The following is a 21,063-nucleotide window of genomic DNA, read 5'->3' as shown; positions in this document are numbered from 1 at the left end:
CTTTGATTTATATGAGGACGATTCCAGTTTGGCGCAAAGACGATTCTTCATGTCGTCAGTTCACACACTTCTCAATGGTCTGGGATTTTTTGGGTGATTTTCTGTGTTATAAACTTAATAAGTTATAGCGTAATGAAAATTGCATAATCAGATCTGGACCACCCTATATAAAGTGTTATAGACAAAGCAGGAGTTACCACTGCTGCCTCATTGCTCCAGAAGACTAGGTTAGAACCATGAATGGAGTTTACATGTTTTCCCATGTCTTCATGTAATGGACTGGTGAACCCACCCCCTTATTCCCATTTTCAAAAAGACCTGCTGCGACTCTAAGCAGGTTAAGACCACAAATGGATGTGTGTTGCAGATTTCTTCCTGTTCCTGAATGTTTCTGCAGTGTAAATGGCAACACAACAAACTGAAAAATTGGACTCAGAAATGTATGCACATATATTAATTTATTTAATTAATGAAATGTGATTGACATTTCAGTACAAACTCCACCCTGCCTGGCAGCTGACAGCAGCAGCTAAGTACAAGCAGAGCATTTGAAATGGCCAGCACTCCTGCATGAGCAGTGTGCCAACGCCTCGTCACAGAGTTATGCTGTTTTAAATATTTCCTGTTATAAATTAATAATAATGCATATTGTCTTTGGCATGATGTCCATGGCACTAAATATGAATACAATACAAATATATAAAATATATTAAGTTTTCTTGCTTCACAATATTATTGTAAACAAAGCACAAAATGAGGAGTAAAAAGGCAAACTAATTCTTTCAATACAAAGCACTGACCAGCAAATACTGTGTATTTGAAAATGAGAAGAAAATAACAAAAAAAAAAACATATATAAAGACAAACACAAGGAGATTGAAGACAGAAGGAGATCACATATTAGGGAGAGATTTGTGGCTGCCTTCCAGTTCCCAATGGTGTCAGAAGTGGGCTTAAAACTCAAACACAGCTTCAGGGAAGCAGGACCAGCTGCTATAAAGTTTGCATGAGGTGAGCTTCCACCTCCATGGGAAAGGACAGTAAGGGACAAAATGTGCCAGGTTTATCCCAAAATGAACAGAAAGAAAAAAATAAATAAATAAAGTGTGCAAATGGCAACAAATAATGCACAAGGCAAACTGCTGCAGCACAACATCTGGAGAGACACCAACATGGACTGATGAGAAATGATTCCAGAAGAAGCACAAATGGCAGCAAAACACCGCTCAGAATGTTTACAGCTTCATTAGGTCTTCCCAGTTCTCCAGACATTTATGAGAAAAGTTTGAGGAATTTGCACTGACTTACTTTCTAGCCTTGGGGGATCAATGTAATTGTTTTAAGAGCTTAAAAGCAGGTCTATAGCTGTAAAAGAAAGGTTTGTTTGTAAAATAAGATATATGCACTGTCCATGGTTGGTTCCTGCTTTGTATCCAATGTTGCTAATATAATATCTGGCCCCTAAAACTCTGAACTGAATTTGTGTGTGTGTGCATATATATAAATGTGGAGAATGGAGAACAATTGGCTCATTGTTAAAGATTAATGGGTATAAATATGTGGGCTAAACATGAGGTGAGTGTGCCTAACTGAACTCGGATGGGTTATGTATTCAGTTCAACAGAGAAATGTGGATTCCAATAATTGTAAATAACACTCAAGATGGACAGAATGGCCTAACTAGAAATGACCAAAAAGCATGAAACACAGAAAGGGGAAGATGAAAAGACATGCAGTTCAAACACGGGCAGGAGCAATCGCACATGCATACACTCACACACAACTCACACACACACTTGTTTGAGAAGTATAAATAGTTCATAACATACTAGCAAATAATAATAATAATAATAATAATAAAAAAAGTCTGATTTGTAGTCACACAACCCCGGAACGCACGCAGCAGCGGCCACATGAAATACTGTCCAATGTTGTACAAACATTTTCACAGCATCACTTGCACCAGGCAGAATAAAACATCACAAAAAGGAGAACAATTTATAGAAATGTGAGGCCTGTGCAGTATGAGTCCCATTCCCCTTCAACTGCAGCCGGACCGCCACATGGGGCTAGCGCAGCTCTCCTCCTAGACGAATCCGGTTCAGGTTCACAAAATAAAATCAGCACTCAGTCTTTATCCTGCAGCAGCAGCAGATGCAGCACAAGTCGCTTTCTTAGAGGGTTTTTTATAGTCCAGCTACAAGCTCTTGATTCCTTTTCCCTCCAACTGTCAATACAGCAACAATAAAAAAAAGTAAAGGAAGGCCACAGTTAGCAACAGCGTCTGGTCAGATAAGAATTTCAACCATGTCTCCTTCCAGCGTGTCCACACTCTTGTAGGAGCTGAAGGGCGCCAGTTGTTCTGCGTTCTCTGCAAAGAGACAGAGACAGAGAGAGAATAAGTGTTAGTGAGGGAGTTGAGTTTCACACATGCCTTACTAAAACAGAAATCCACATTTCAAGCAATGCTTTATTTGGGACACCAGAAGCCAATCTGGGCAAGTGACTCATTAGGGGCTAACGTGCCAAACCTTTTTAAGGTCTGTGTGACCGTCTCGTAGCTTTTCAAGCCGAAACAGAAATTTGTCTCAGCTTTGGCCTTTGAACATACTAAAATATAACTTCCAAGTTTGTAGAGCCAGCTGGGATGACAAAAATAAGAAGCTGGACAAAGTACTCAGGCATAGCTGAGCCATGTCGCACTGCTCAGCACAACACTGCTTACACAAATTTGCCTATTTTTTGGAAAAACAATCATGTGAGAAGGCAATTACCAGTCACTCAGACTTCAGACCACAGCTGGGCTGGGTCTAAACCTCTTTAGAACTGTGGGTTTGAGGATCATTGAGCTATGGGAACTAAAGAAGGCTGTGGGTTAAGGGAACTGGAACCATTCTTCTCATGTCTTATAGCACACAAACTAAGAAAGGCTTAGAGTTTGTTGTATATCAGGTGAAAAAAGAGTGAGCAGCCATGAGCTTATGATGTTTATGATGTATGCTTACAGGTGATTTTGAAACTGACTGGCGTCAAGGCAGGTTAAAGAGTAACTATTCAGGGCCCCTACAAAGAAGCAGTCGCCAAAAGAGCTCACAGGATTTCACATTTCACAGGAGAAGGGTTAACATCACAATGTTGTAATGATGGCCAGTTTGGTGTGGGTATTGATGCTTCTAATGCTTCTCTACTTTCTACAGATATTGGACTTGGTCCTAACACACATTCACTCATCAGCCTTTAAAAAACGTGAATGTGAGCCTGCTTCCCTGTTTCATTTTGGTGGAAGATGAAAGAATAGTTGAGGTGAGAGGGACTGGGTGACAGTAACATCACAAAAGTCTGAAGTTGGGGGGTTGAAGTCTATGAAGAAGAATTTCTGGGCATAACTGAATGCACTCTTACAAGAACAGACTTTTAATGACTCTTACAAAAATAATATTGAACCTTAAATAACATTTCGGGTGACCCATCATTATGAAATAATATAAAACCCTAAAGAGAGGAGGAAGTCCTTGAAAAGTACTACTCTAAGCTCCCAAAAAGTAGCAAAGTGCATCTTCCTGTGCAGGTATTGTGACCAACGGCTAAGAGCCAGAGCTGTAAACCTCTGCAATATTTGGCTCCAAATAGCAGCTCAAATTTGTCATTAGAGTTGGCAAGACTAGAAATATTTCTAAACTGCACTTTGATATATTTATGCATTATGAAGAAATGATAAACAAACCAAACATGATTCCTGAGCTGAGGCAAAATATAGCTTTATATGTGTAATATGGCATATGTAAACAGATAAAGGGAATTAAGGAAAAACTGGGTGGCATCTAGGGATCCCAATGTGGTGCCATTTTGCCCAATTACATTTCACTGACGATTTGATGCCTACACCATTTAGTTTTTCCATAAGCGCTTTTAGAACACTTTGACCTTCCTCTGCTCTATCAGTCATTGTCATCAGTGACTGTAGCTGGCATGAAGGTGGTGGCTCATGCAAACATTCACACCTTACTCCATTTTCAGAAAAATCACACAAAAAAAGTAACAGCTAAATATTTAGGAGGCTGTTTTTCTCCCAGCTTCACTGAAATCAATTGCCCGCCCATTTCCATTATCTCTTAGTCTAAAAAATTAAACAAACATTTTACTCTAATGTCTCAAGGTGCATATCCTGCTACAGTTTTGTAATGTACATTCTATAGTGCTGCAGTGGGTTGGCGCCCTGCCCGGGGTTTGTTTCCTGCCTTGCGCCCTGTGTTGGCTGAGATTGGCTCCAGCAGACCCTCATGACCCTGTAGTTAGGATATAGCGGGTTGGATACTGGATGGATGGATGGATGGATGGATGGATTCTATAGTCACTGCAGTTTGGAAACTTTATTTTCAAATTATTTCAATGTGGGCACTAACCTGATTGGACAGTGGCTGCTCCTGACCCTCCTGCTGCTGGAGGCTCACTGCTGACCTCCGTTTGAGTGCTTCTGTCCTGGCTGTTGTGTTTAGAGTGGGTGGGCACAGGAGGTAAAGGTGAGGCCGGCCTCTGGTCATTGGGCACAGCCTTAGCTGAGGAAGATAAAATTGTATGGTCAAAATCACCATAAAAAAAAACGAAAGAAAATAGTTCTTTTACAAGTTTTCTTCTAGTCCTGTGTAATAATCTAAAGTCATGACATGGTACCTGGTGCTTCTCGCACGGCTGTGTCTCCCAGTTGCTCACTTCTTGACCAGCTCTGCCCCGTTGCAGCAGTAGCAATGGATGGCACTGATTTGGCAGGTCGGAGGACTGGCTGATCTCCTTTCCCCTGCTCTCTTCTCGATCGCTGCTGAAGAACTTTAATGGCAGCATCCTTTTCCAAGATCTGGGCATGGAGAGCTCGGATCCTGAGGAGAAAAGTGCAGGCTTTAGTTTGGTGTTGGGCACCTGATAATGCCAGCTTCTGTTTTAAGCACTTCTTAGAGCTGAACCAGTGCAATAGCTATGTGCTTTCTAGCAGAAGATCACAAATGAATGACAGGTAGCATTCAGGGGTGAAGGGGTGAAAGTTCTATTCATCACTGGGCACACACTTACAAGAGAAAAGACAGAATATTTTTGGACTGTACAAGAAATCTGAAAAGTCCAGGGATAAAAAATTTTCTAATCTTTAAATTCCTAAAATCAAGATTTATTTTGTTTTGTACTACTATCTGCCACAAAGTTGATATTAAAAAACCCAGAAACTCAATCTAAATTCCAAAGAATCAGTGGCCAAATCAGTCCTTCTAAACACCAGAGAATTCAAGTCGTAATCATACCTGTTTTCCATTTCTTGGTGCCGATGGTTAGCGATGAGTAGATCTTCATTGAAGCTGCTGTTGGGAGAATTTCGAGGAGAGTGATTGATGATGGTCGTGTCTCTGCAAGGCAAAACAATATACAGAATTAAATCATCTGAAATACTAAAATACATTATGCTTTTAGAAGCACACAAACTCAGAAGACATGCAATGTCTGCCATTTTTATTGCATATAGCACCTCTCTTTCTAGCACGATTAAACTACTTCTAAGATATTTTAGTCAGCATTGAGACAGCATATGCATTTCACTGCTCAGTAACCTCCATATACAGTATCTCCAGCACTGTTGTAATCATGGCTCACCTTTGAGCAGCAGCAGTGGCGGCAGCATCCATAGCAAACTGACGCATAGTGCTTTCTTCCAGGTACTTCTGCTCCCATTTTGTCATGTCAGCTTCCAAGGCCAAAATCCTCTCCTCCTTCTCTCGGAGACGCTCAAGGAGAGCAGGTGCACTGTGCTCTGACAGAGGGGCTGCTCCTTGGTTGTTGGCTTGCCGCTGCACAAGTACAAGAGTCAAAATGTAAGCAACTTGTTCTTATTATCGCTGCCACAGTAATAACTGGGTTCATGAGGTCTTCAGCTTACCTGCTGTGCACGAAGAGCCTTCAACTCCTGCTCCAACCGGGTCCGGAGCCTCTGCTCCAGCTGTTCCCGCTTCTCACAGGCTGCCTGCAGCTGTGAAAGTGCATGCTGCAGCTTCTCCACCTTCTCCACATAGGCCCGCTTTCTGCGAAGCTCGTCTTCTAACCGGGCTGACTTGGCTTGCGTGCTGTTCAGAGCCTGCTCCATCAACTCCAGCCGCCTCCTCTGCTCTTCATTGGAGCTCCGTAGGGTGGCAATCTCACGTTCCAGGGCTTCCTTTTCCCACTGCTGTTCTCGATCTAACAAAAAATAAATAAAAAGGGGAATGTTTAGTTACATAAGCAATAAACCAAAATAATACCTATATAGGGTGGAACAAATCATTTAGCATCTAATTAATGTTGTCAAGTAGATATGACATAAAATTCAACACACACGCAGAAAGAAATAAAGGTTATTACAGGCAAGATTCTAATTTAGGTTAAAAAACACAAATATTATGCATATATTCTGGAGTAAAAGATTGATTCCTAATTTTCCTTTTATTCCTAACTTTCTGTCCATTTTCTGAAACCTCTGTTTCCAATCTGGAGTCTATCCTTTTGTAGCACAGGGCATTAGGAAGAAATACACCTTGAACAGGACATCACACCAGTCTTTCACAAGACACCATCATACAGAGATGATGTTCCCAAATAGGCACTAACTGTGCTGGGATTTGATCCCCAGATCTCTCAGCCATTAGAAATAGCCACGGTACCACCCCGCTGACATTTAAAGATGAAAAAACACCAAATTCCACTCTGCCCTCCCCCCAATACCAACAGGGCTCAGAGAGAAACAAAGCTTTCATTGTCTGAAAACACGTCTTTACCAAGAGGCTGCCTCTTTAATGATGGAAACCATTTCTAAATTTAACCTGACATGAACACAGAAACAATTTAGTGAAGGGGGTGACCCCTTGGGCTTTGGGACATTTGCTGAGTAGGGTGCAGAGTTGATTAGGAAGAACTTGAGGATATTCAAAATTTTGTTGAATGCTAGCTGAGGTCATACTAAGAAAAATCCATTATGAGAACTGATTATCACAAGGAGGCATTAGATATAGAAAACTTAAGGCTTCTGCCAGAATTTTTCTGAGATCAATGATCCGTCTATTTATTGATACAGCTTATTATATTACAAGATTGTAGATGATGCATCTATAGCCATCATGGGGAGAACAATCAAACTACACATAAACAGTCCCTGTAAATGTCAGGCCGCATTGCAAAAATACTTCACCATAATGTCTTATAATATATTCTTGGGACTAGGGAATCTCAAGATTCTGGGGGGCCCACAAGTGAGCTTACTACAAACTTAGAAGCAAAAGACACAATGTTCCTACAAGCTGAAAGTTGTAAGGTACACACAATTACACAAAGACATGAAAGATAAAGCAGGAAATTTTAAAAATTAAATTAATTGGCAAACAAATATAGAGGTAGTGCAGTGGTACAATGTTAGCTTCAGACTCAAGAATTCAAACCTCTGAGCACCATCTATATGGAGTTCACAGCTTCTCTTAGTTACTCTGGTGTTCATCCCACATCCCACAAAACATGTAGGTTAGAGTGTCTGGTGATGCTGGCTTCATATGAATGAGTGTGGGTGTATGACTGTGCTTTGTGATGGGCAGAAACCTCATCCATCCTGCCTGGGTAGGCCCTTGCTCCCATGACCCTGAACTGGATTTTATCAGTTGAGTAGTGGATGGATGGAGAAGCATAACCATAAACAAAGACCAATTCAGTAAAATAAGAAAAGCAAAAACTAATGATTGGAAAACAAATGCATGAAAAAATGAAACAGAAGAATGAATAGTAGTATATGTGAAAGATATTGGTCTTTCTGATGTAGCTGATGTCATTCAGCCAGTTTATGTGTACAGCCTTGACATCGGTATAGGGGTCTCTTTTTGAACTGCCTTTCCTAAGGTTTCTTCCATTTTTTCCCTACATGGGTTTTTTTTGGGGGGTTCCTTGTCTTCTTAGAGCGTCAAGGCTGGACGGCTGTCAAGAGGCAGGGCCTGTTAAAGCCCATTGCGGCACTTCTTGTGTGATTTTGCGCTATACAAAAATAAATTGTATTGTATTGTATTGTATTGGTAGTAAGACTTTAAACAAATTGTTAAGTGCCATACCCAAATTTATCAGAGACAGGCTGAGTCAGACAGTAGGCTGCAGAATTCATTAGGTAGAACTTGTCCTAGAAGCAGAGCATTCATAGTTGTGTTTTCTTGCTAGATGAGGTTATACCAAAGAAATCCTTATTGAGAACTCTGCTGAAAATAAGCAATGCTGGCAAAGCAGATCTTAAATCTGATTGAAGTCACAAAGTAAAGTAGTGTAATGATCTAGCAAATCTCTAAAAAAAATGCACATATTTGTAAAAATATGGTAGATGACAGGGGTAACTACCTGGCTGAAGAGATTATATAGTTACAGTGTGGTGTTTGCCTGAAGGAGCTGCTCCCTCACTCCAAAATAAGCTTGTACTGTAAATGGTGGCATATTGCAATAATACAGTGCTTCATCATGTGAGTCTAATTGACTGGTGAGAAATAGAAATATAGTCCTTCTAGATGTGGGCTTGGGGGAATTTATGTTCCAGCAGATCTCACAGATTGTGAAAAGGGAAGTTGAGACTGAAAGACAGTGAAACAGGAGTACAAACAAGCTCTGCCAGGCTGTTCCCTTAACTTTATCATCCTGGCATTTCTATGGGTTTAAAAATGGACAAAAATAAAAATAAACACTGCAAAAAAGGAATCAATGTGTGGATATGTAGCTCGAACACTGTGATAAACATCAGTATCATCAATCTGGCCTTCTGTAATGTAGTCTAAAATGAAAAACAAGCATCATAATCATCATCAGCAGAGGGGGTGCTGGCAGGCTTTGCGGAACAGCCAGAATTACCTGAGGAATGCCAGGAATGTAAAGCACATTCAGTGCCATGGCTGGGTGGGGGTGGGGCCTGTCTGAAAGGAAATGAGGGGGGGCATTCATCATAAGGGCACCTCTAGGAGGAATGAGTGGAGGGAGGGGGCAGGGTTAGGGAAGAGCTTACATTAATTTGTACTATCCCTCACACCTGCCTAAGGGGACACAAGGGGGCAGTTCTAAAGGCAGTGGGGTCACAGACACCAATCAGGTCACACAATCGTTAGGTTTCCAGACTCTTTCCCTCCACACATCTTCCATAAGGGTGCTAACTATACTAGAACAATTCTAAATAGCGTGGCAAATAGAAGGATGAGAAATCCCTTTTGGGCTAATGATGAGTTAGGATGTCTTTACTAGGACGGGAATGAGGAGAAAAGGAATGGGCAAAGTGCCAATCTGTCTCATAATGTTCCCATGCATACCCACTATCCACCTTAACTGCAGAAGTATTTTATGTGAAGCTGCTAATTTTTAAGAGCTTGTGCTACTAGTCACTGTTTGGTCGGTTTGCCAGAAGGTGGAAGCCCAGCTGCCTCCTATTTCTACTGCAGGTTAGGGCATGATGGCCCTGAAGACCTCAAGACTAGAACATGATTAAGCAAACAGGATATTAAATAAAAAGCAACAAGCCAGAAGGACTATACTCACTTTGTGTGCGGAGCTGTGCCAGGCTGTTCTGATTCTCATCTGCAGCTTCAAGCTCCTTGGTGGCTAACTGCTTGTTCACTGAATCCAGACGTTCTGCGGTGGGGCAAAAAAAGCATACCATGTGAGTTATTGTTCAAAGTGACTACCAGCAGAAATTGTGCAAAGTGAGCAATATCAAAATCTATATGCATTTGATTTGCCTTGACTTTTTAATTAAACCAGATAATCTTACATAAGCTTATGCACCAAAAGAAGACTCCCCCTAGTAAAACAATCAAACACCACTAAAGCAAACCCATGGGCCCTGAACATGATATATGCAGATGTGCTGTCCTACCTCTCAGGTCTCGATTAAAGTCATGTAGCCGTCGTATTTCCCCTTCCATCTTGTTTCTCATGGCTTTCTCAAGTGCTTCACGTTTTGATGAGCCCTTCATAAGTGTCTCGTAGGCTTCAGATATCCTCTGGATTTCAAGTTCCAGCTGTGAACAAGAAGACAATATCAGAAGCAAATCCCACAAATTGTATGTATCTGAACACCTCTCCTTGTGTTAAAGTGCTTTGAGGAAGTTGGTCCCAGAATGAAACCCAACATTTGGTGAGCTCCCCATACCTGCAGCTCCATTCTGAGACTAGCCATGGCTAATATACCCAAAAAAGTGATAAATAACAAAAACAACAACAAACAAGCTACGAGAGGCTGCTGTACATGCTGTACATGGCTGCTAACCGTTGGCAGTTGGTCTATAACATTGGCTCGGCTACATTCCATTTCTTCTCATATGGGTGGGCACTTAAGCAATCGGGGGCTTTCACACTTGTGTCTGGAGATTACATTGAGAAAGCGGGGCTTTAGGCTCACAAAAGGCTCTCTGTTCAAAGTTGAAAAACAAAAGAAGAATGCAGCACGTGCGCAGCTGGCCTCAGGGAAAGTGAAAGAGAGTTTTCAAAATGGAGCAGCAACTGTTGGCTGCCTCTCAGCTGTGCCTCGCTCCCGAGACATCTGGCAGCACCTCAGAGCTACAAGAAGCCTGCACACACCTGTCTGGGTGTCAGAGCTTCCTATCCTCATCAGTGGAGTGTGTCTGTGGGCAGCTGCTGGGTAGGCAGTGTGCAATGAGCAGCACCCTGCCCCCTTCTGCCATTTCTCTGTTTGGGTACACCTATAGAATTGAATTACTATAACAGGACCAAAGCATCACTCACATTTGACATGCTTGAGAAAAAGGAAAAGGTCCTAGAATAAAAAGTCTGTACTGCTCAAATCGCCAGAAATCCAATATCAAAGATATGCATGTCAAGGCATATAAAGAGCTCATGTATGAACTAAGCAGATCCCAGCTGTATTGTGTTTTTACTCTAAGCATAAGCATAGTAAAACAAAGTTAAACTTTATATATGTTGACTTTTATGGTAAATATCTTTGCATAGTATTTAAAATGCAAAGTGAAGCATTTTTTGTTAGGCAATTCAGGCAGTGTGGTGAGTGGCACTGGAATGCAAACCACAAGGCTGCTGATTCAATTCCTGCCTCCAACTCACTGTGACCTTGCGCGAGTCACTTAACCCACTTGTGCTCTGATTGTAAAAAAAAAATGTATGCAAACAATTGTAAGGGATCCTTCTGAAGTAAGTCAGTTTAGGTTAAAGTTCTGGCCAAATGTGTAATAATAGCAATAATAATAATCGTAACATTGTCAAACCCACATAATCTAATTCAGATATGGTGGGGTGGTATACAGATTTTCTTGGCAGTATTTGGGAGTAAGGCAGGACTCAGCATTGGACAGGGCCCACTTAGGTATACATCTGCAGTCTGACCAATTCAGAACTTAATAGTAATAACAATAACAATAGAGAAAGATCAGAGATATTGACACATACAGTTTGTACACCTATGCCATTTAACAGGGAGCCAACTGCCCAAAGCACCATGTCAATCAAAATGTAACTACCAAAGAAGGTTAGCAGCCCTGGGTCCTATGTATGCATCAGCTGTATTCATAGTTTTATTAGAAACATAGCTGTACAAGTATATACATTTACTGTATTTCAAAAAGGTGTGCAGAAATGATAACCATACCTTCTGAATCCTGGTGGCTTTCTCATTTGTGTTCTCCAGCTCCCTCTTCAACCTCTCATTTTCCTTCATCAGCATTTCCATATGCATCACTTGACCATTTCCTGAGGGAACTCTGAAAGCTTCCATTGCCACAGGGCTCACCGTGGACAAGGCGATAGTTCGTGGACCAGGAGCTTGGGAGTGGTGGACCTGCATGTACCTGATGGAGAAATGAAGTTGGGACTTCTTACTTAAAGAGTGTGGCACTATTTAAACAAGCAAAATAACAACTCTCCCTCTAGGATCAGCTGCTGGGTCCTTCCTTGTTTCTTTCCAAGCTCCGCCCTAGGAATTTGCTCAAAATGGGAATTGCTTGAAAGGTTCTTTGGAACTAGAGACAAATGGCTAACTTTGACAAACGGAAAAGGAGCAGAAAGACGTTTCAGACTGCAAGAAATTCTTCACAAGACAACTGGCAGAGAGTGCCTGGTAAACTTGGCTTAACCTCAGCATGGTGGATGAAGATGGATTTATATCCCACATTTATCCCTACTGGCTGCATTTACTTATTTCTACAGATGTCGTGCACACCAGTAGAACATTCTAAGATTCGTCATGGCAGCGATGAAACAACAGATGTGGACCGACTATACAGTAGACATGAGGGTGGCAAACTAAAAATCACTTGTGAAGCTGGATGCCTACTAACTAGGTCCCTATTTTGCTGTGAATGTGTCATACATATTTATAATTTCTGTTCACCCTTAAGCAATGAGGGTTCATTTAGGACACTTTGAAAAAGACAGATTTTTTAAATTCAATCCGTACCTGGCCATTCCTAGAAGCTACTTCTTATTTTCTAAAAATACAAAATAAGCCTCCTGAACATCTGAAAATAACTTTAGTACACATTACCTGTTGGTATGGGAGTGAAGCGAGGTTGCCTGCTCACTGTACAGTTGTCCTTGCTCCTGGGAGTAGCTCAACATGGTTCCTGGGGATCTGACCAAAAAGGGGTATTCAGGTGGTGGTCCACGTTGCTCAACCACTTGCTGGTAACCTGGAACATTCCGATACACATTGTACTTGGACAGCTGTGGAAAACTATGTGAGGAACTCATTGCAGAGTGCATTTTGGCCCCATTTCTCTCCAGTGAAAGCATCATTAATCGTTCACTGAGAGAACGCACATGACCATGCTTGAGGTCTTTGAGGCCCTCATCTTGATGAACGCTAACACTTGTTTCCATTTGCTTGATGTCAGGCACCATGGGATAGGCCAATTGACCTCGTTGGGAAGCCAGAAGTTGAGAGTGGGCCTTTGCCTCCTCATAGGTTGGTAGCTCTTCTTCATGGAGCTGATAAAGACGCCGCAAGTTGCTTTCAGAGTGAGGATGGTCACCCTGGTGCTCCTGGCCTTGAGGCTCTTGGCGTGCAGACATTTGCATTAGCTGGTTGTCATCTTGTGACAAACTTTCTTCGGAAGACTGGGGGCTCCCTGAACCACCACCATTGCTGCCACCTCCACCTCCTCCTCCTCCTCGTAGGGCTTGTTGCTGGATGGCAAGGAGGGTACGATTGTCACTCAGGTTGCCATAGCGTAGCTGCTCTTGAATTAGCCGGTGCAGAACCGTGCCAGACGATTCCTCCGCTGTTCTCATTATTATTGCAGGGCTGTGTTCACACCAAACGAAGACAAGTAATGAAGTATTTGGATGCTGGGCTTCACTAACTGAGGGACAGAGAAATAAAAGAAATAGTTAATGATGTTGTTGTCGAAAGTAGCTGAGTACCTTATCTATTTAATGCCTATCACCTCTTACCCTTTTCTTAGAAAAAAATAAAAAATAAAATTTTTATTCATTTTGCTTTCTGTCTAAATGTGTATCAGAATCTCCTGAGGTCCCTGCTAATGTACCACATTTAATAGTCAAAATGGTCACTTTGCATTCTGTTCAATTTCATTCTATTTTTAACTGAAATTGAAAAAAAAGCTGAGGAGACATGAAGCACAAAAGTCAGTCAAGCTATGCAGTGGGAATGCCCAAGTACGGCTGCGCCGCCACTGTGGAATCTCTTTTCTTTTCAGACCGCATGGACCTCTCGTTTCAAAAAAAAGACAGCCACATTCCAGTCTTGTGTTTCTTCCTGGTGCAACATGGATGGCTTCAGGTCTCCATAGCAACAGCACGTTTTCATCAATGGAAAAATAAAAAGAGCCATCAAATGCTGAGAACTTGCTTTTTATTTGCCTGGTGAGGAGCCCAGTTTGAAGAATGCACAGGAGATTGGTTGCACAGAAAACAAAATGATTTTGTGGGAGACCAGCAAGGCTCATGTGTAAAAAGAGGCAAAGCGCAACAGAGCTATGTAGAGATGTAGTTACTGTATCTGCCTACCAGCATTGTCTGTGTGTTGACAGCTAGGACTGGGCTCCCAACTGCACATAGCCATTTTAGTCTTATTAATGTGGCTTTGTGTTCCAAAATTCCACTAATCAGGGATAAAATAGATCCCAAAATATTGTTTCCTTCATCCTTTTGGTTATCACATTTTCTCTATTCGAATTGTATTCCTAATTTTATAGTACCTTTCACAGTTAAATACTTTTAAAAGCAGACAAGAACACAACTAACACTAGCAAATATAGCACTGATAGTAAATTACACATCCCTTGTACAGCCATTTTTTATAGTTTTTTTTTTGCACTTTGCAAATGAAAGGTATCATCTAAATTTCAGATGCATGCAGTGGGTGGAAAAAGACAACCCTGCAGCTTCAAATGTCATAAAAGTCTTATTGGAAGATCCTCAGCAGGTTGTTTTACCTTTGTAGTAGGGATGAATAACAGCTACAACTTTTTAGGTACTCTGTTGTGTCAGTTTAAATTTTAATGTGCAGAAAAACAACATGACCTGGAGCCCAACATTGATGTGAGGCTGAGCAAAGAATAACATGTCTGCTGGTGTTCATATATGGAGAAAGTGTTGGTGTCATCCCACTAGCAGAAGCAGACAAATACATGAGGCCAAGACACTTTAGTTAATTAAGACTCTAATCAGAAACTCTACATGACATTTTAGAAGTATTCTGAGGGCATTGTAATATGATGTTATTTGTCACATTTTTCTTGGATAATATCAATATTGATTCTTATCCTTATGTCTATTGTAAAAGAAGCAATAAAACAGTGATAAACTAATTCATTAATCAATGACTGTTTCAATAAGTAACATACTGTAGGTATCTCCTTGGCTACATCATGACATGCTTTACATAGAGGTAATCCAACTGGCAATCCAATCCAAAAGAAACTAAGCAATATAAAGTTTGGCAAACTGATTGGGTTCATTGCTTATGCTCATACTGTGTTTCAATGAGAGAGCTGTGGGAAATGTTCCCCGGGCTGCATCCTGTAACAGAGTGTAAAGTTATTCGTCCTTAACTGTTCACTTTTTTTAATATAAAAGATTTTTTTGGCTTGGTTGTTTTTTTACACACAGCAGGAGCAATCCAGAAAGCAACTGAAAAACAGAACAATTGACATTTTGGTAGTTCAATTCTAATAAAAAGTGCCAACTTGGTGTCAACAAAACAAGCCTTAAAGGTTAAACTGGTAATGTTGTATATAGCGCCTTCACCAATAAACACTATTCCTGTAAGAATTTTTACAAAGCACGGGGCCTTAACATTCTGTGGAGACGTTCAGCTTAAACTTCATTGTGATCAACACTCCCCTGAAGATCGGACTTGTACTTACGGAATATACTTGAATTTGTCGATTGGCTCGCACTTACACCAGGCAACCCCACTGTGTTCCGCGCTCAAGACTCGTTCAAGTCTCCCTTTCACATGTATTCCAGGTTAGCAATTAATTGGCATGGCAGCATATTTTACTCTTCAAACAGGCCAGTTGACAAAAGCAGCCATAGACTTGTAAAACAAATAGCATTCCAGAGAGTCTTTCGTACAATTACTCATTTACCTTCAGCGCTAAGCTTCTCTGGCAATCGCATTCCACAGCGCGCCACATGACTTCTTGTCCACACGCATAACCTTACAAACTTCTCGTCTACTTAGTCCTTCTGCAGAAAACGAGAGGCCTTTACCAAATATGAATATTAATCAAGTATTTTTTTATTTTTTTGTTTTATTCGTTTTTTTTTTTTTGTTTTTTTTTTTTTGTCAGCGCCTGCTCAATTGATTGTTTTTATCTCTCTGATAGCGCAAGAATTTATGATGCGGTGGGAACGGTTCCAAACCCTCGAGGAGGTAGCTTGCTATGCATTTTATTTGAAATACCTACGGTTATTATACTCATACTAAAGCACTTAGCCATAACCCAACCTATGTGAGCAAATGCTTTTGAAATTGCATCATTGAAAACGGGCCAAGAAAAGGTAACAAGCAGGGAAGGATCGCGCGATTCAAACAGAACAACTGACGGTGAAGTCCATTTCCAGTGGCTAAAAGCTAGAAAGGAGCATAAAGAGGTGTCTCTCAAGTGGGCGATCGGTGCGTAAAACAAGATGAAAAGCTTATGGTAAAACCGGAACAAGTACCCTCACAGACTCACTGCAAACTTTAACATACGAAAAGTGTTCCAGCTTTCTTATCAGAAAGCTAGTGAAAGAAAAAAGTAGTGTAAATGAACTCGAATAAGTCTTTGTAGATAATTTAAAAAGTGCAAAGATAACCTCTCGGTATACGCCTTGGAAGCTTTTATATTGTTTAAAAAATCGTCCATATTCAACTCACCAGATTACAGCTTCATATCTGCCAGAAAGCCGGGAATGTGTGTGTAAACAAATCTTGCTTTTCAATCGCCGAAAATTAAAAATAATCCACAATGTGCTCATTGAATACTGGGGCAGTAGAGAAGCGCGTCCCAGACCGACTGTGAGATGAGCTGCTCTCTGTTCAGCGAGCCTGCCTTCTGTAGACTGAATGCAGCGCCGCGGCTCTGTGCGCTAATAAATAACTGAAGGCTGATTGTTCACAGAGCCTGGAATCTGAGGAATGCGAGAGCTCCAGGTTCCTCTGGGATCAAAAGCAAAACCGCAAACACACACACACACAAAGAGAGAGAGAGAGAGAGAGAGAGAGCGCGAGAGAGAGGAGTATTGGGATATATATATATATATATATATATATATATATATATATATATATATATATATATATATATATATATATATATATATATAATTTTAGATGACGATCCACATGAACTTCCACAAATTGATTTCATGTACGTAGCGGCATTTTGTGCAGATAAATACGGGTTGCAATAATATGTCATTATACCCCTTTGTCATAACTCCCAACACATAACCTTGCCCCACACTGACACACATTAAAACTTCCAATGAATCGGCACCATATTGTCCTTGCATCTATGCATTTACTTTCTGGACTCACTTTATTCTAAAAGATTAAGTAGATCGTGAGTCTTTCTCGACCAAATTAAGTACTAGGAACTGAAACCGACATCGAACCTGGGCGCCAGCTCATCGTGCTTTACCGCTGTAGTGCAAACAAATATACAGTTGGAACAATGCCCTTGTGGACGTTTATGTCTTTTGTTTCTCTTCTTTTTCTTTTTAACTGAGCTCGTCTTTTTCAAATAAGAAAAAAAAAATACCAATGATAAACTGACCAGGCATAAGAGAAGGGATGAGCATGTCCTATTATGAAATGACGCCTCTTAAAGGATGGGTTAATGCATTGTAATTGATGCTTCGCAAATTGAAAAAAGCAGTGTGTGAGAGTGAAAACCTTTGGATGATCCAGAGCTGGTTTCTACTTTTTTATAAAAAATACGGCATGGATTAACGATGATTGAGTGCAATATGTTCATTTATGTATTGCTTTTTGGAAAAAGAATCAGTGTTTCTAGTACATTAGTAGTACATGCAGTATCAGGACCTGGATGAAATGTTTTGTAATCTTTCCTCTTCCTAATCATATCGAAAATATTATGTGTACTTCTGCAAAAACTTGTTCAGCACATACAAAAATTAAGCCATTACTCATAGGTACTGTCGCGCATTTTCAAGTCTTTTGTTTTTTAATATCTTGTTTTCCTCCATAACGGACTCTTCTGATATTAAGCACAATAACGAAAGGATGCAGTAATTGGGGGTGCATTTATGTGAATCAATCTATTATCTCACCGTTTCAATAAGGTTGCTGGTGTTGGGGCTAAATTTTATCCCAACAGCAAGGTAGAAATTAAAGGTACACTCTTAAATATAAATGTGTCAAAAGTGGTTCTTTAGAGCGATGTCATGCGGGAAACATGTTTTGATCCCAAAAGAACCTTCCACCCGGAGATTCCAGAAAGAACCCTTATTTATTTAGATTTGTAACAGGTTCCATAAATAACCATGATAGAAGATGTATAGGAAATAACAATGGGTTCCTTATTTTAAAAGAACTCTTGCCACATACAATTACACAGGAACAGTTTAGATTTTCACCATGTTATCATACATTAAAGATTTCTGTCTTATAGATTCATGACAAGCTCCATAAAATAAATAACCATGAATTGGTGGTAATATATTTGTGAACTACCAATGGGTTCCGATTTTAAAAGGACTCTTGGTACATACAGCAGCACAGGCTAAGTCCCAGTTTGTGCAGTGTAGACTACGATACATTAAATAATTCATTTTTTCACATATTACGAAGTTTTTCAAAGAACGAAGAACTAACTTCACATGCAAAGAACTTCACAGAAAGAAATGGTGATTTGTTAAGCAATCGTTCTACGATGAACAATACAACCCAGTAAAGAACTATAAAGTGCCATTAAAGCACCATCGTTTTTAAGAGTATAAGAAACGGCAAGTTATTCAGAAATTTCATGTTCAAACTAACTTAATCCAGTTGATCGGAAGGTATCTCAGCAGCATTGGACGAAAGAGAGGAAACACTCGTGAATTGGGTGCCAGTTCTTGGAAGGGCCCACGTAGATGGGGCCATTTTGGAATCAGCAATTAACCAAATATTCGTGTTTTGGAGTATATGAGAGGACAAGTACATACGGGTAGAACGTGCAAATTCCAGACAGATACAATTTTGGACGCCGCATTTAAATGCAGCCCCGAGGTAGCTGCTCTGGTCAATGCCACCCATCCGCGCACGAGTGAAATGTTTAATAACTTGTATATACAGAAGAACCTCGTTAAAGTAAATTGAGACACAACTGTCGTACGTTTGAACGCAAGCAGCTATTTACCATTCAAGACGAAGCACAGCGATGATAAAGCATTTAATTGTTATCGATGAGAGAATGACAGCCATCTGTTTGCTAGTGCTGAAATGAGGTTTATAGACACCTGTTTTATTTTCTGCAGAAAACACACTACTCACGCCGTAAATAGTAGTATTTCACAGCCATGAGTCACGGGGTCGGAGTCTGTCGAGAGAAGTGAATCAGCGCTTACAAGAGCCCTGGTATACAATTAGAGAAGTAGGAGAAACTGCCGTAAAGCACAGACAGGTCTGCGATGGCTTTCTATTTAGTGACACTGGGTTTAGGTTACAGAGTACAATTCTCAGATACTTGAGTATGCAGTGTTTAAAAAATAATTAAGTTAATTTAAGTTGTCCCAATGTACCTGTGTACCTGAACATGTCCGCGATATCCGTCCAGGGTTGGCTAGCGCCTTTAGCCCAGCGCTGCAGTCACGCGGTTTAGAACATGGATGGATATACCAGCGGACTTGTTTGACCCTTAATAACCATTGAATGCCAATTTTCACATGTTAAAAATAGATTAATAAAATTATCGTGTGACCGTGATTTTTTACATGGAAGGATTATGACCTTTTTCACATCTAATGCAGAACAGTAAATTTATGGTAACTCATAAATCTACAGAAAGTCTTTAAGTTTTTCTTACCCTCACTATCTCGCACCTTCACAGCCTTTCTGCATGTCAAAGGTTATCGCAGCATACTCTGGCTCCTTTGAAATATTTGACGACAGTTTATTTCTCAACACTCAGTTATTTGAAATCATGTTACACTTAAATAACAATAGGCGCTCAAAGTAGAAGTCCATCAAAGACACTAGATGAGGGAAGGACATTGCGCTCCTTCGTATAGCGCTTAAACTTCACGGTAGGTACCTCGACTGTTCATCTAACTCCAGATTCAGCAGCCAATCCCAATTTAACGCCGTCTTTACAGGACTTTCAGCATATAATGGGTGTTGAAGAAAATAGGAAAAGGAACATTAAAAGACAATGCAAGTCTTTGAGTGTGTTAACGAAATCCCTGGGGCCATGCTGGGAAGGAAAACGCCGACTCTTCCGCTAAAGTCGCATTCCAAAAAACGGGCGCATCCTCTGTTTTCGCTTTCCATCTTTTGACCTGGGCGATCGCGGAAGCTGTGACACTAAGAAACATTAATTTTCATACGTACGTGAGATCTAAAATATCAACTATAGAGTACACCTCCAGGTGAACTAGGCGCGATTTTAGCATTAATACTGCCTGCCTTCTGGGGCCACATTCAGATCCACATCACATACGCACAAGAAAACGGAGGTGCGGGCAAAGCCTACAAATTTGTTCCAAGTGGCGCAGGTTATGTGCTGTCCAAACACATACAGTACACGACCTTAAAAATCGAAGAAAGCAATAACTGCCTAACTTTTTTAGGTAACGATTTCAACATTAGGAATATTGTCAAGACATTTAAGATTTTCGCATTCCTTCTTCTTAGAGCAAAATTGAACTCTTCTATCATAAATGGAGAAGAATGACACGGCAGAAAAATTAGGTTTACCACAGGGTAGTTCAATCTACAAAAAATTAAACGGATGGTCTGGAATTGGGCTAGATTAAGATAAAGATTATAGATTAAAATAGCGTCAATCTCTATGTAAATGTCCTTCAGCGCCCTTGGGGGCATTCTCGCTCAGTAGATTGTTTTCACTTACCTTATCGCTTATTACGCTTTCCACTATTTGGATTTCAATTTGTCTAAAATTAACGCAGTCAGATTAGTACGTAATATTAACGAACATCTGCTTGGTAAAAAAAGAAAATAGCTTTCCATTTATATCGCGTGTAACGCGGTAAGAAAAGCCTTCTGAGGCACCAGGTAACGGTAACAAAGCGTCACAGTCCCACGTGTCTAGTTTTCAAGTCTGTCAATCAACGAATACAATTCTAATAAGTCATGCTTCCGTCAATTACAGTCTTAAAATAGATCCCACCCACAGCAAAGAATTATTATCTTTCTTGTTTTGCATGAACAACATTAATCGGTGCGGCACTCTGACCTACTTTTTATATTATAACGTGATGGTTCCTAGTATCCACCTTCACCGTTTCTGTGAGGTTTGCATGTACTCTCGGTATCTGCGTGGGGATTTCTTCGGGTTACCTCGAGGTTTTCCTTCCACACCCTAAAGTCATGAGTATTAACCT

At 40.6% G+C, this 21,063-nt stretch overlaps 1 protein-coding gene across 2 annotated transcripts; it reads right to left on the bottom strand.

Moving 5' to 3' along the window:
* Window positions 1-439: 439 nt before the first annotated feature.
* amotl2a (angiomotin like 2a) lies at window positions 440-20,665 on the bottom strand. 2 transcript variants are annotated; one of them, XM_039761882.1, is made up of 11 exons: window positions 20,571-20,665; window positions 12,530-13,346; window positions 11,636-11,834; window positions 9,890-10,034; window positions 9,553-9,645; window positions 5,918-6,213; window positions 5,635-5,828; window positions 5,289-5,390; window positions 4,672-4,874; window positions 4,404-4,556; window positions 440-2,371 (listed from the first exon to the last, which is right to left on the bottom strand). In XM_039761882.1, exons 2-11 carry the CDS (start codon window positions 13,273-13,275, stop codon window positions 2,289-2,291), a joined length of 2,214 nt encoding a protein of 737 aa, XP_039617816.1. In that variant the 5' UTR covers window positions 13,276-13,346; window positions 20,571-20,665; the 3' UTR covers window positions 440-2,288. The 2 variants fall into 2 exon arrangements, with proteins under 2 accessions (XP_039617816.1, XP_039617808.1); XM_039761874.1 differs by lacking the exon at window positions 20,571-20,665 and adding an exon at window positions 16,373-16,617.
* Window positions 20,666-21,063: the final 398 nt, after the last annotated feature.

The sequence above is a fragment of the Polypterus senegalus genome, chromosome 1, assembly GCF_016835505.1.
Source record: "Polypterus senegalus isolate Bchr_013 chromosome 1, ASM1683550v1, whole genome shotgun sequence".
In the NCBI taxonomy this organism is placed as follows: Eukaryota; Metazoa; Chordata; class Cladistia; order Polypteriformes; family Polypteridae; genus Polypterus; species Polypterus senegalus.
This window is presented reverse-complemented; position numbering and strand designations above follow the sequence as displayed.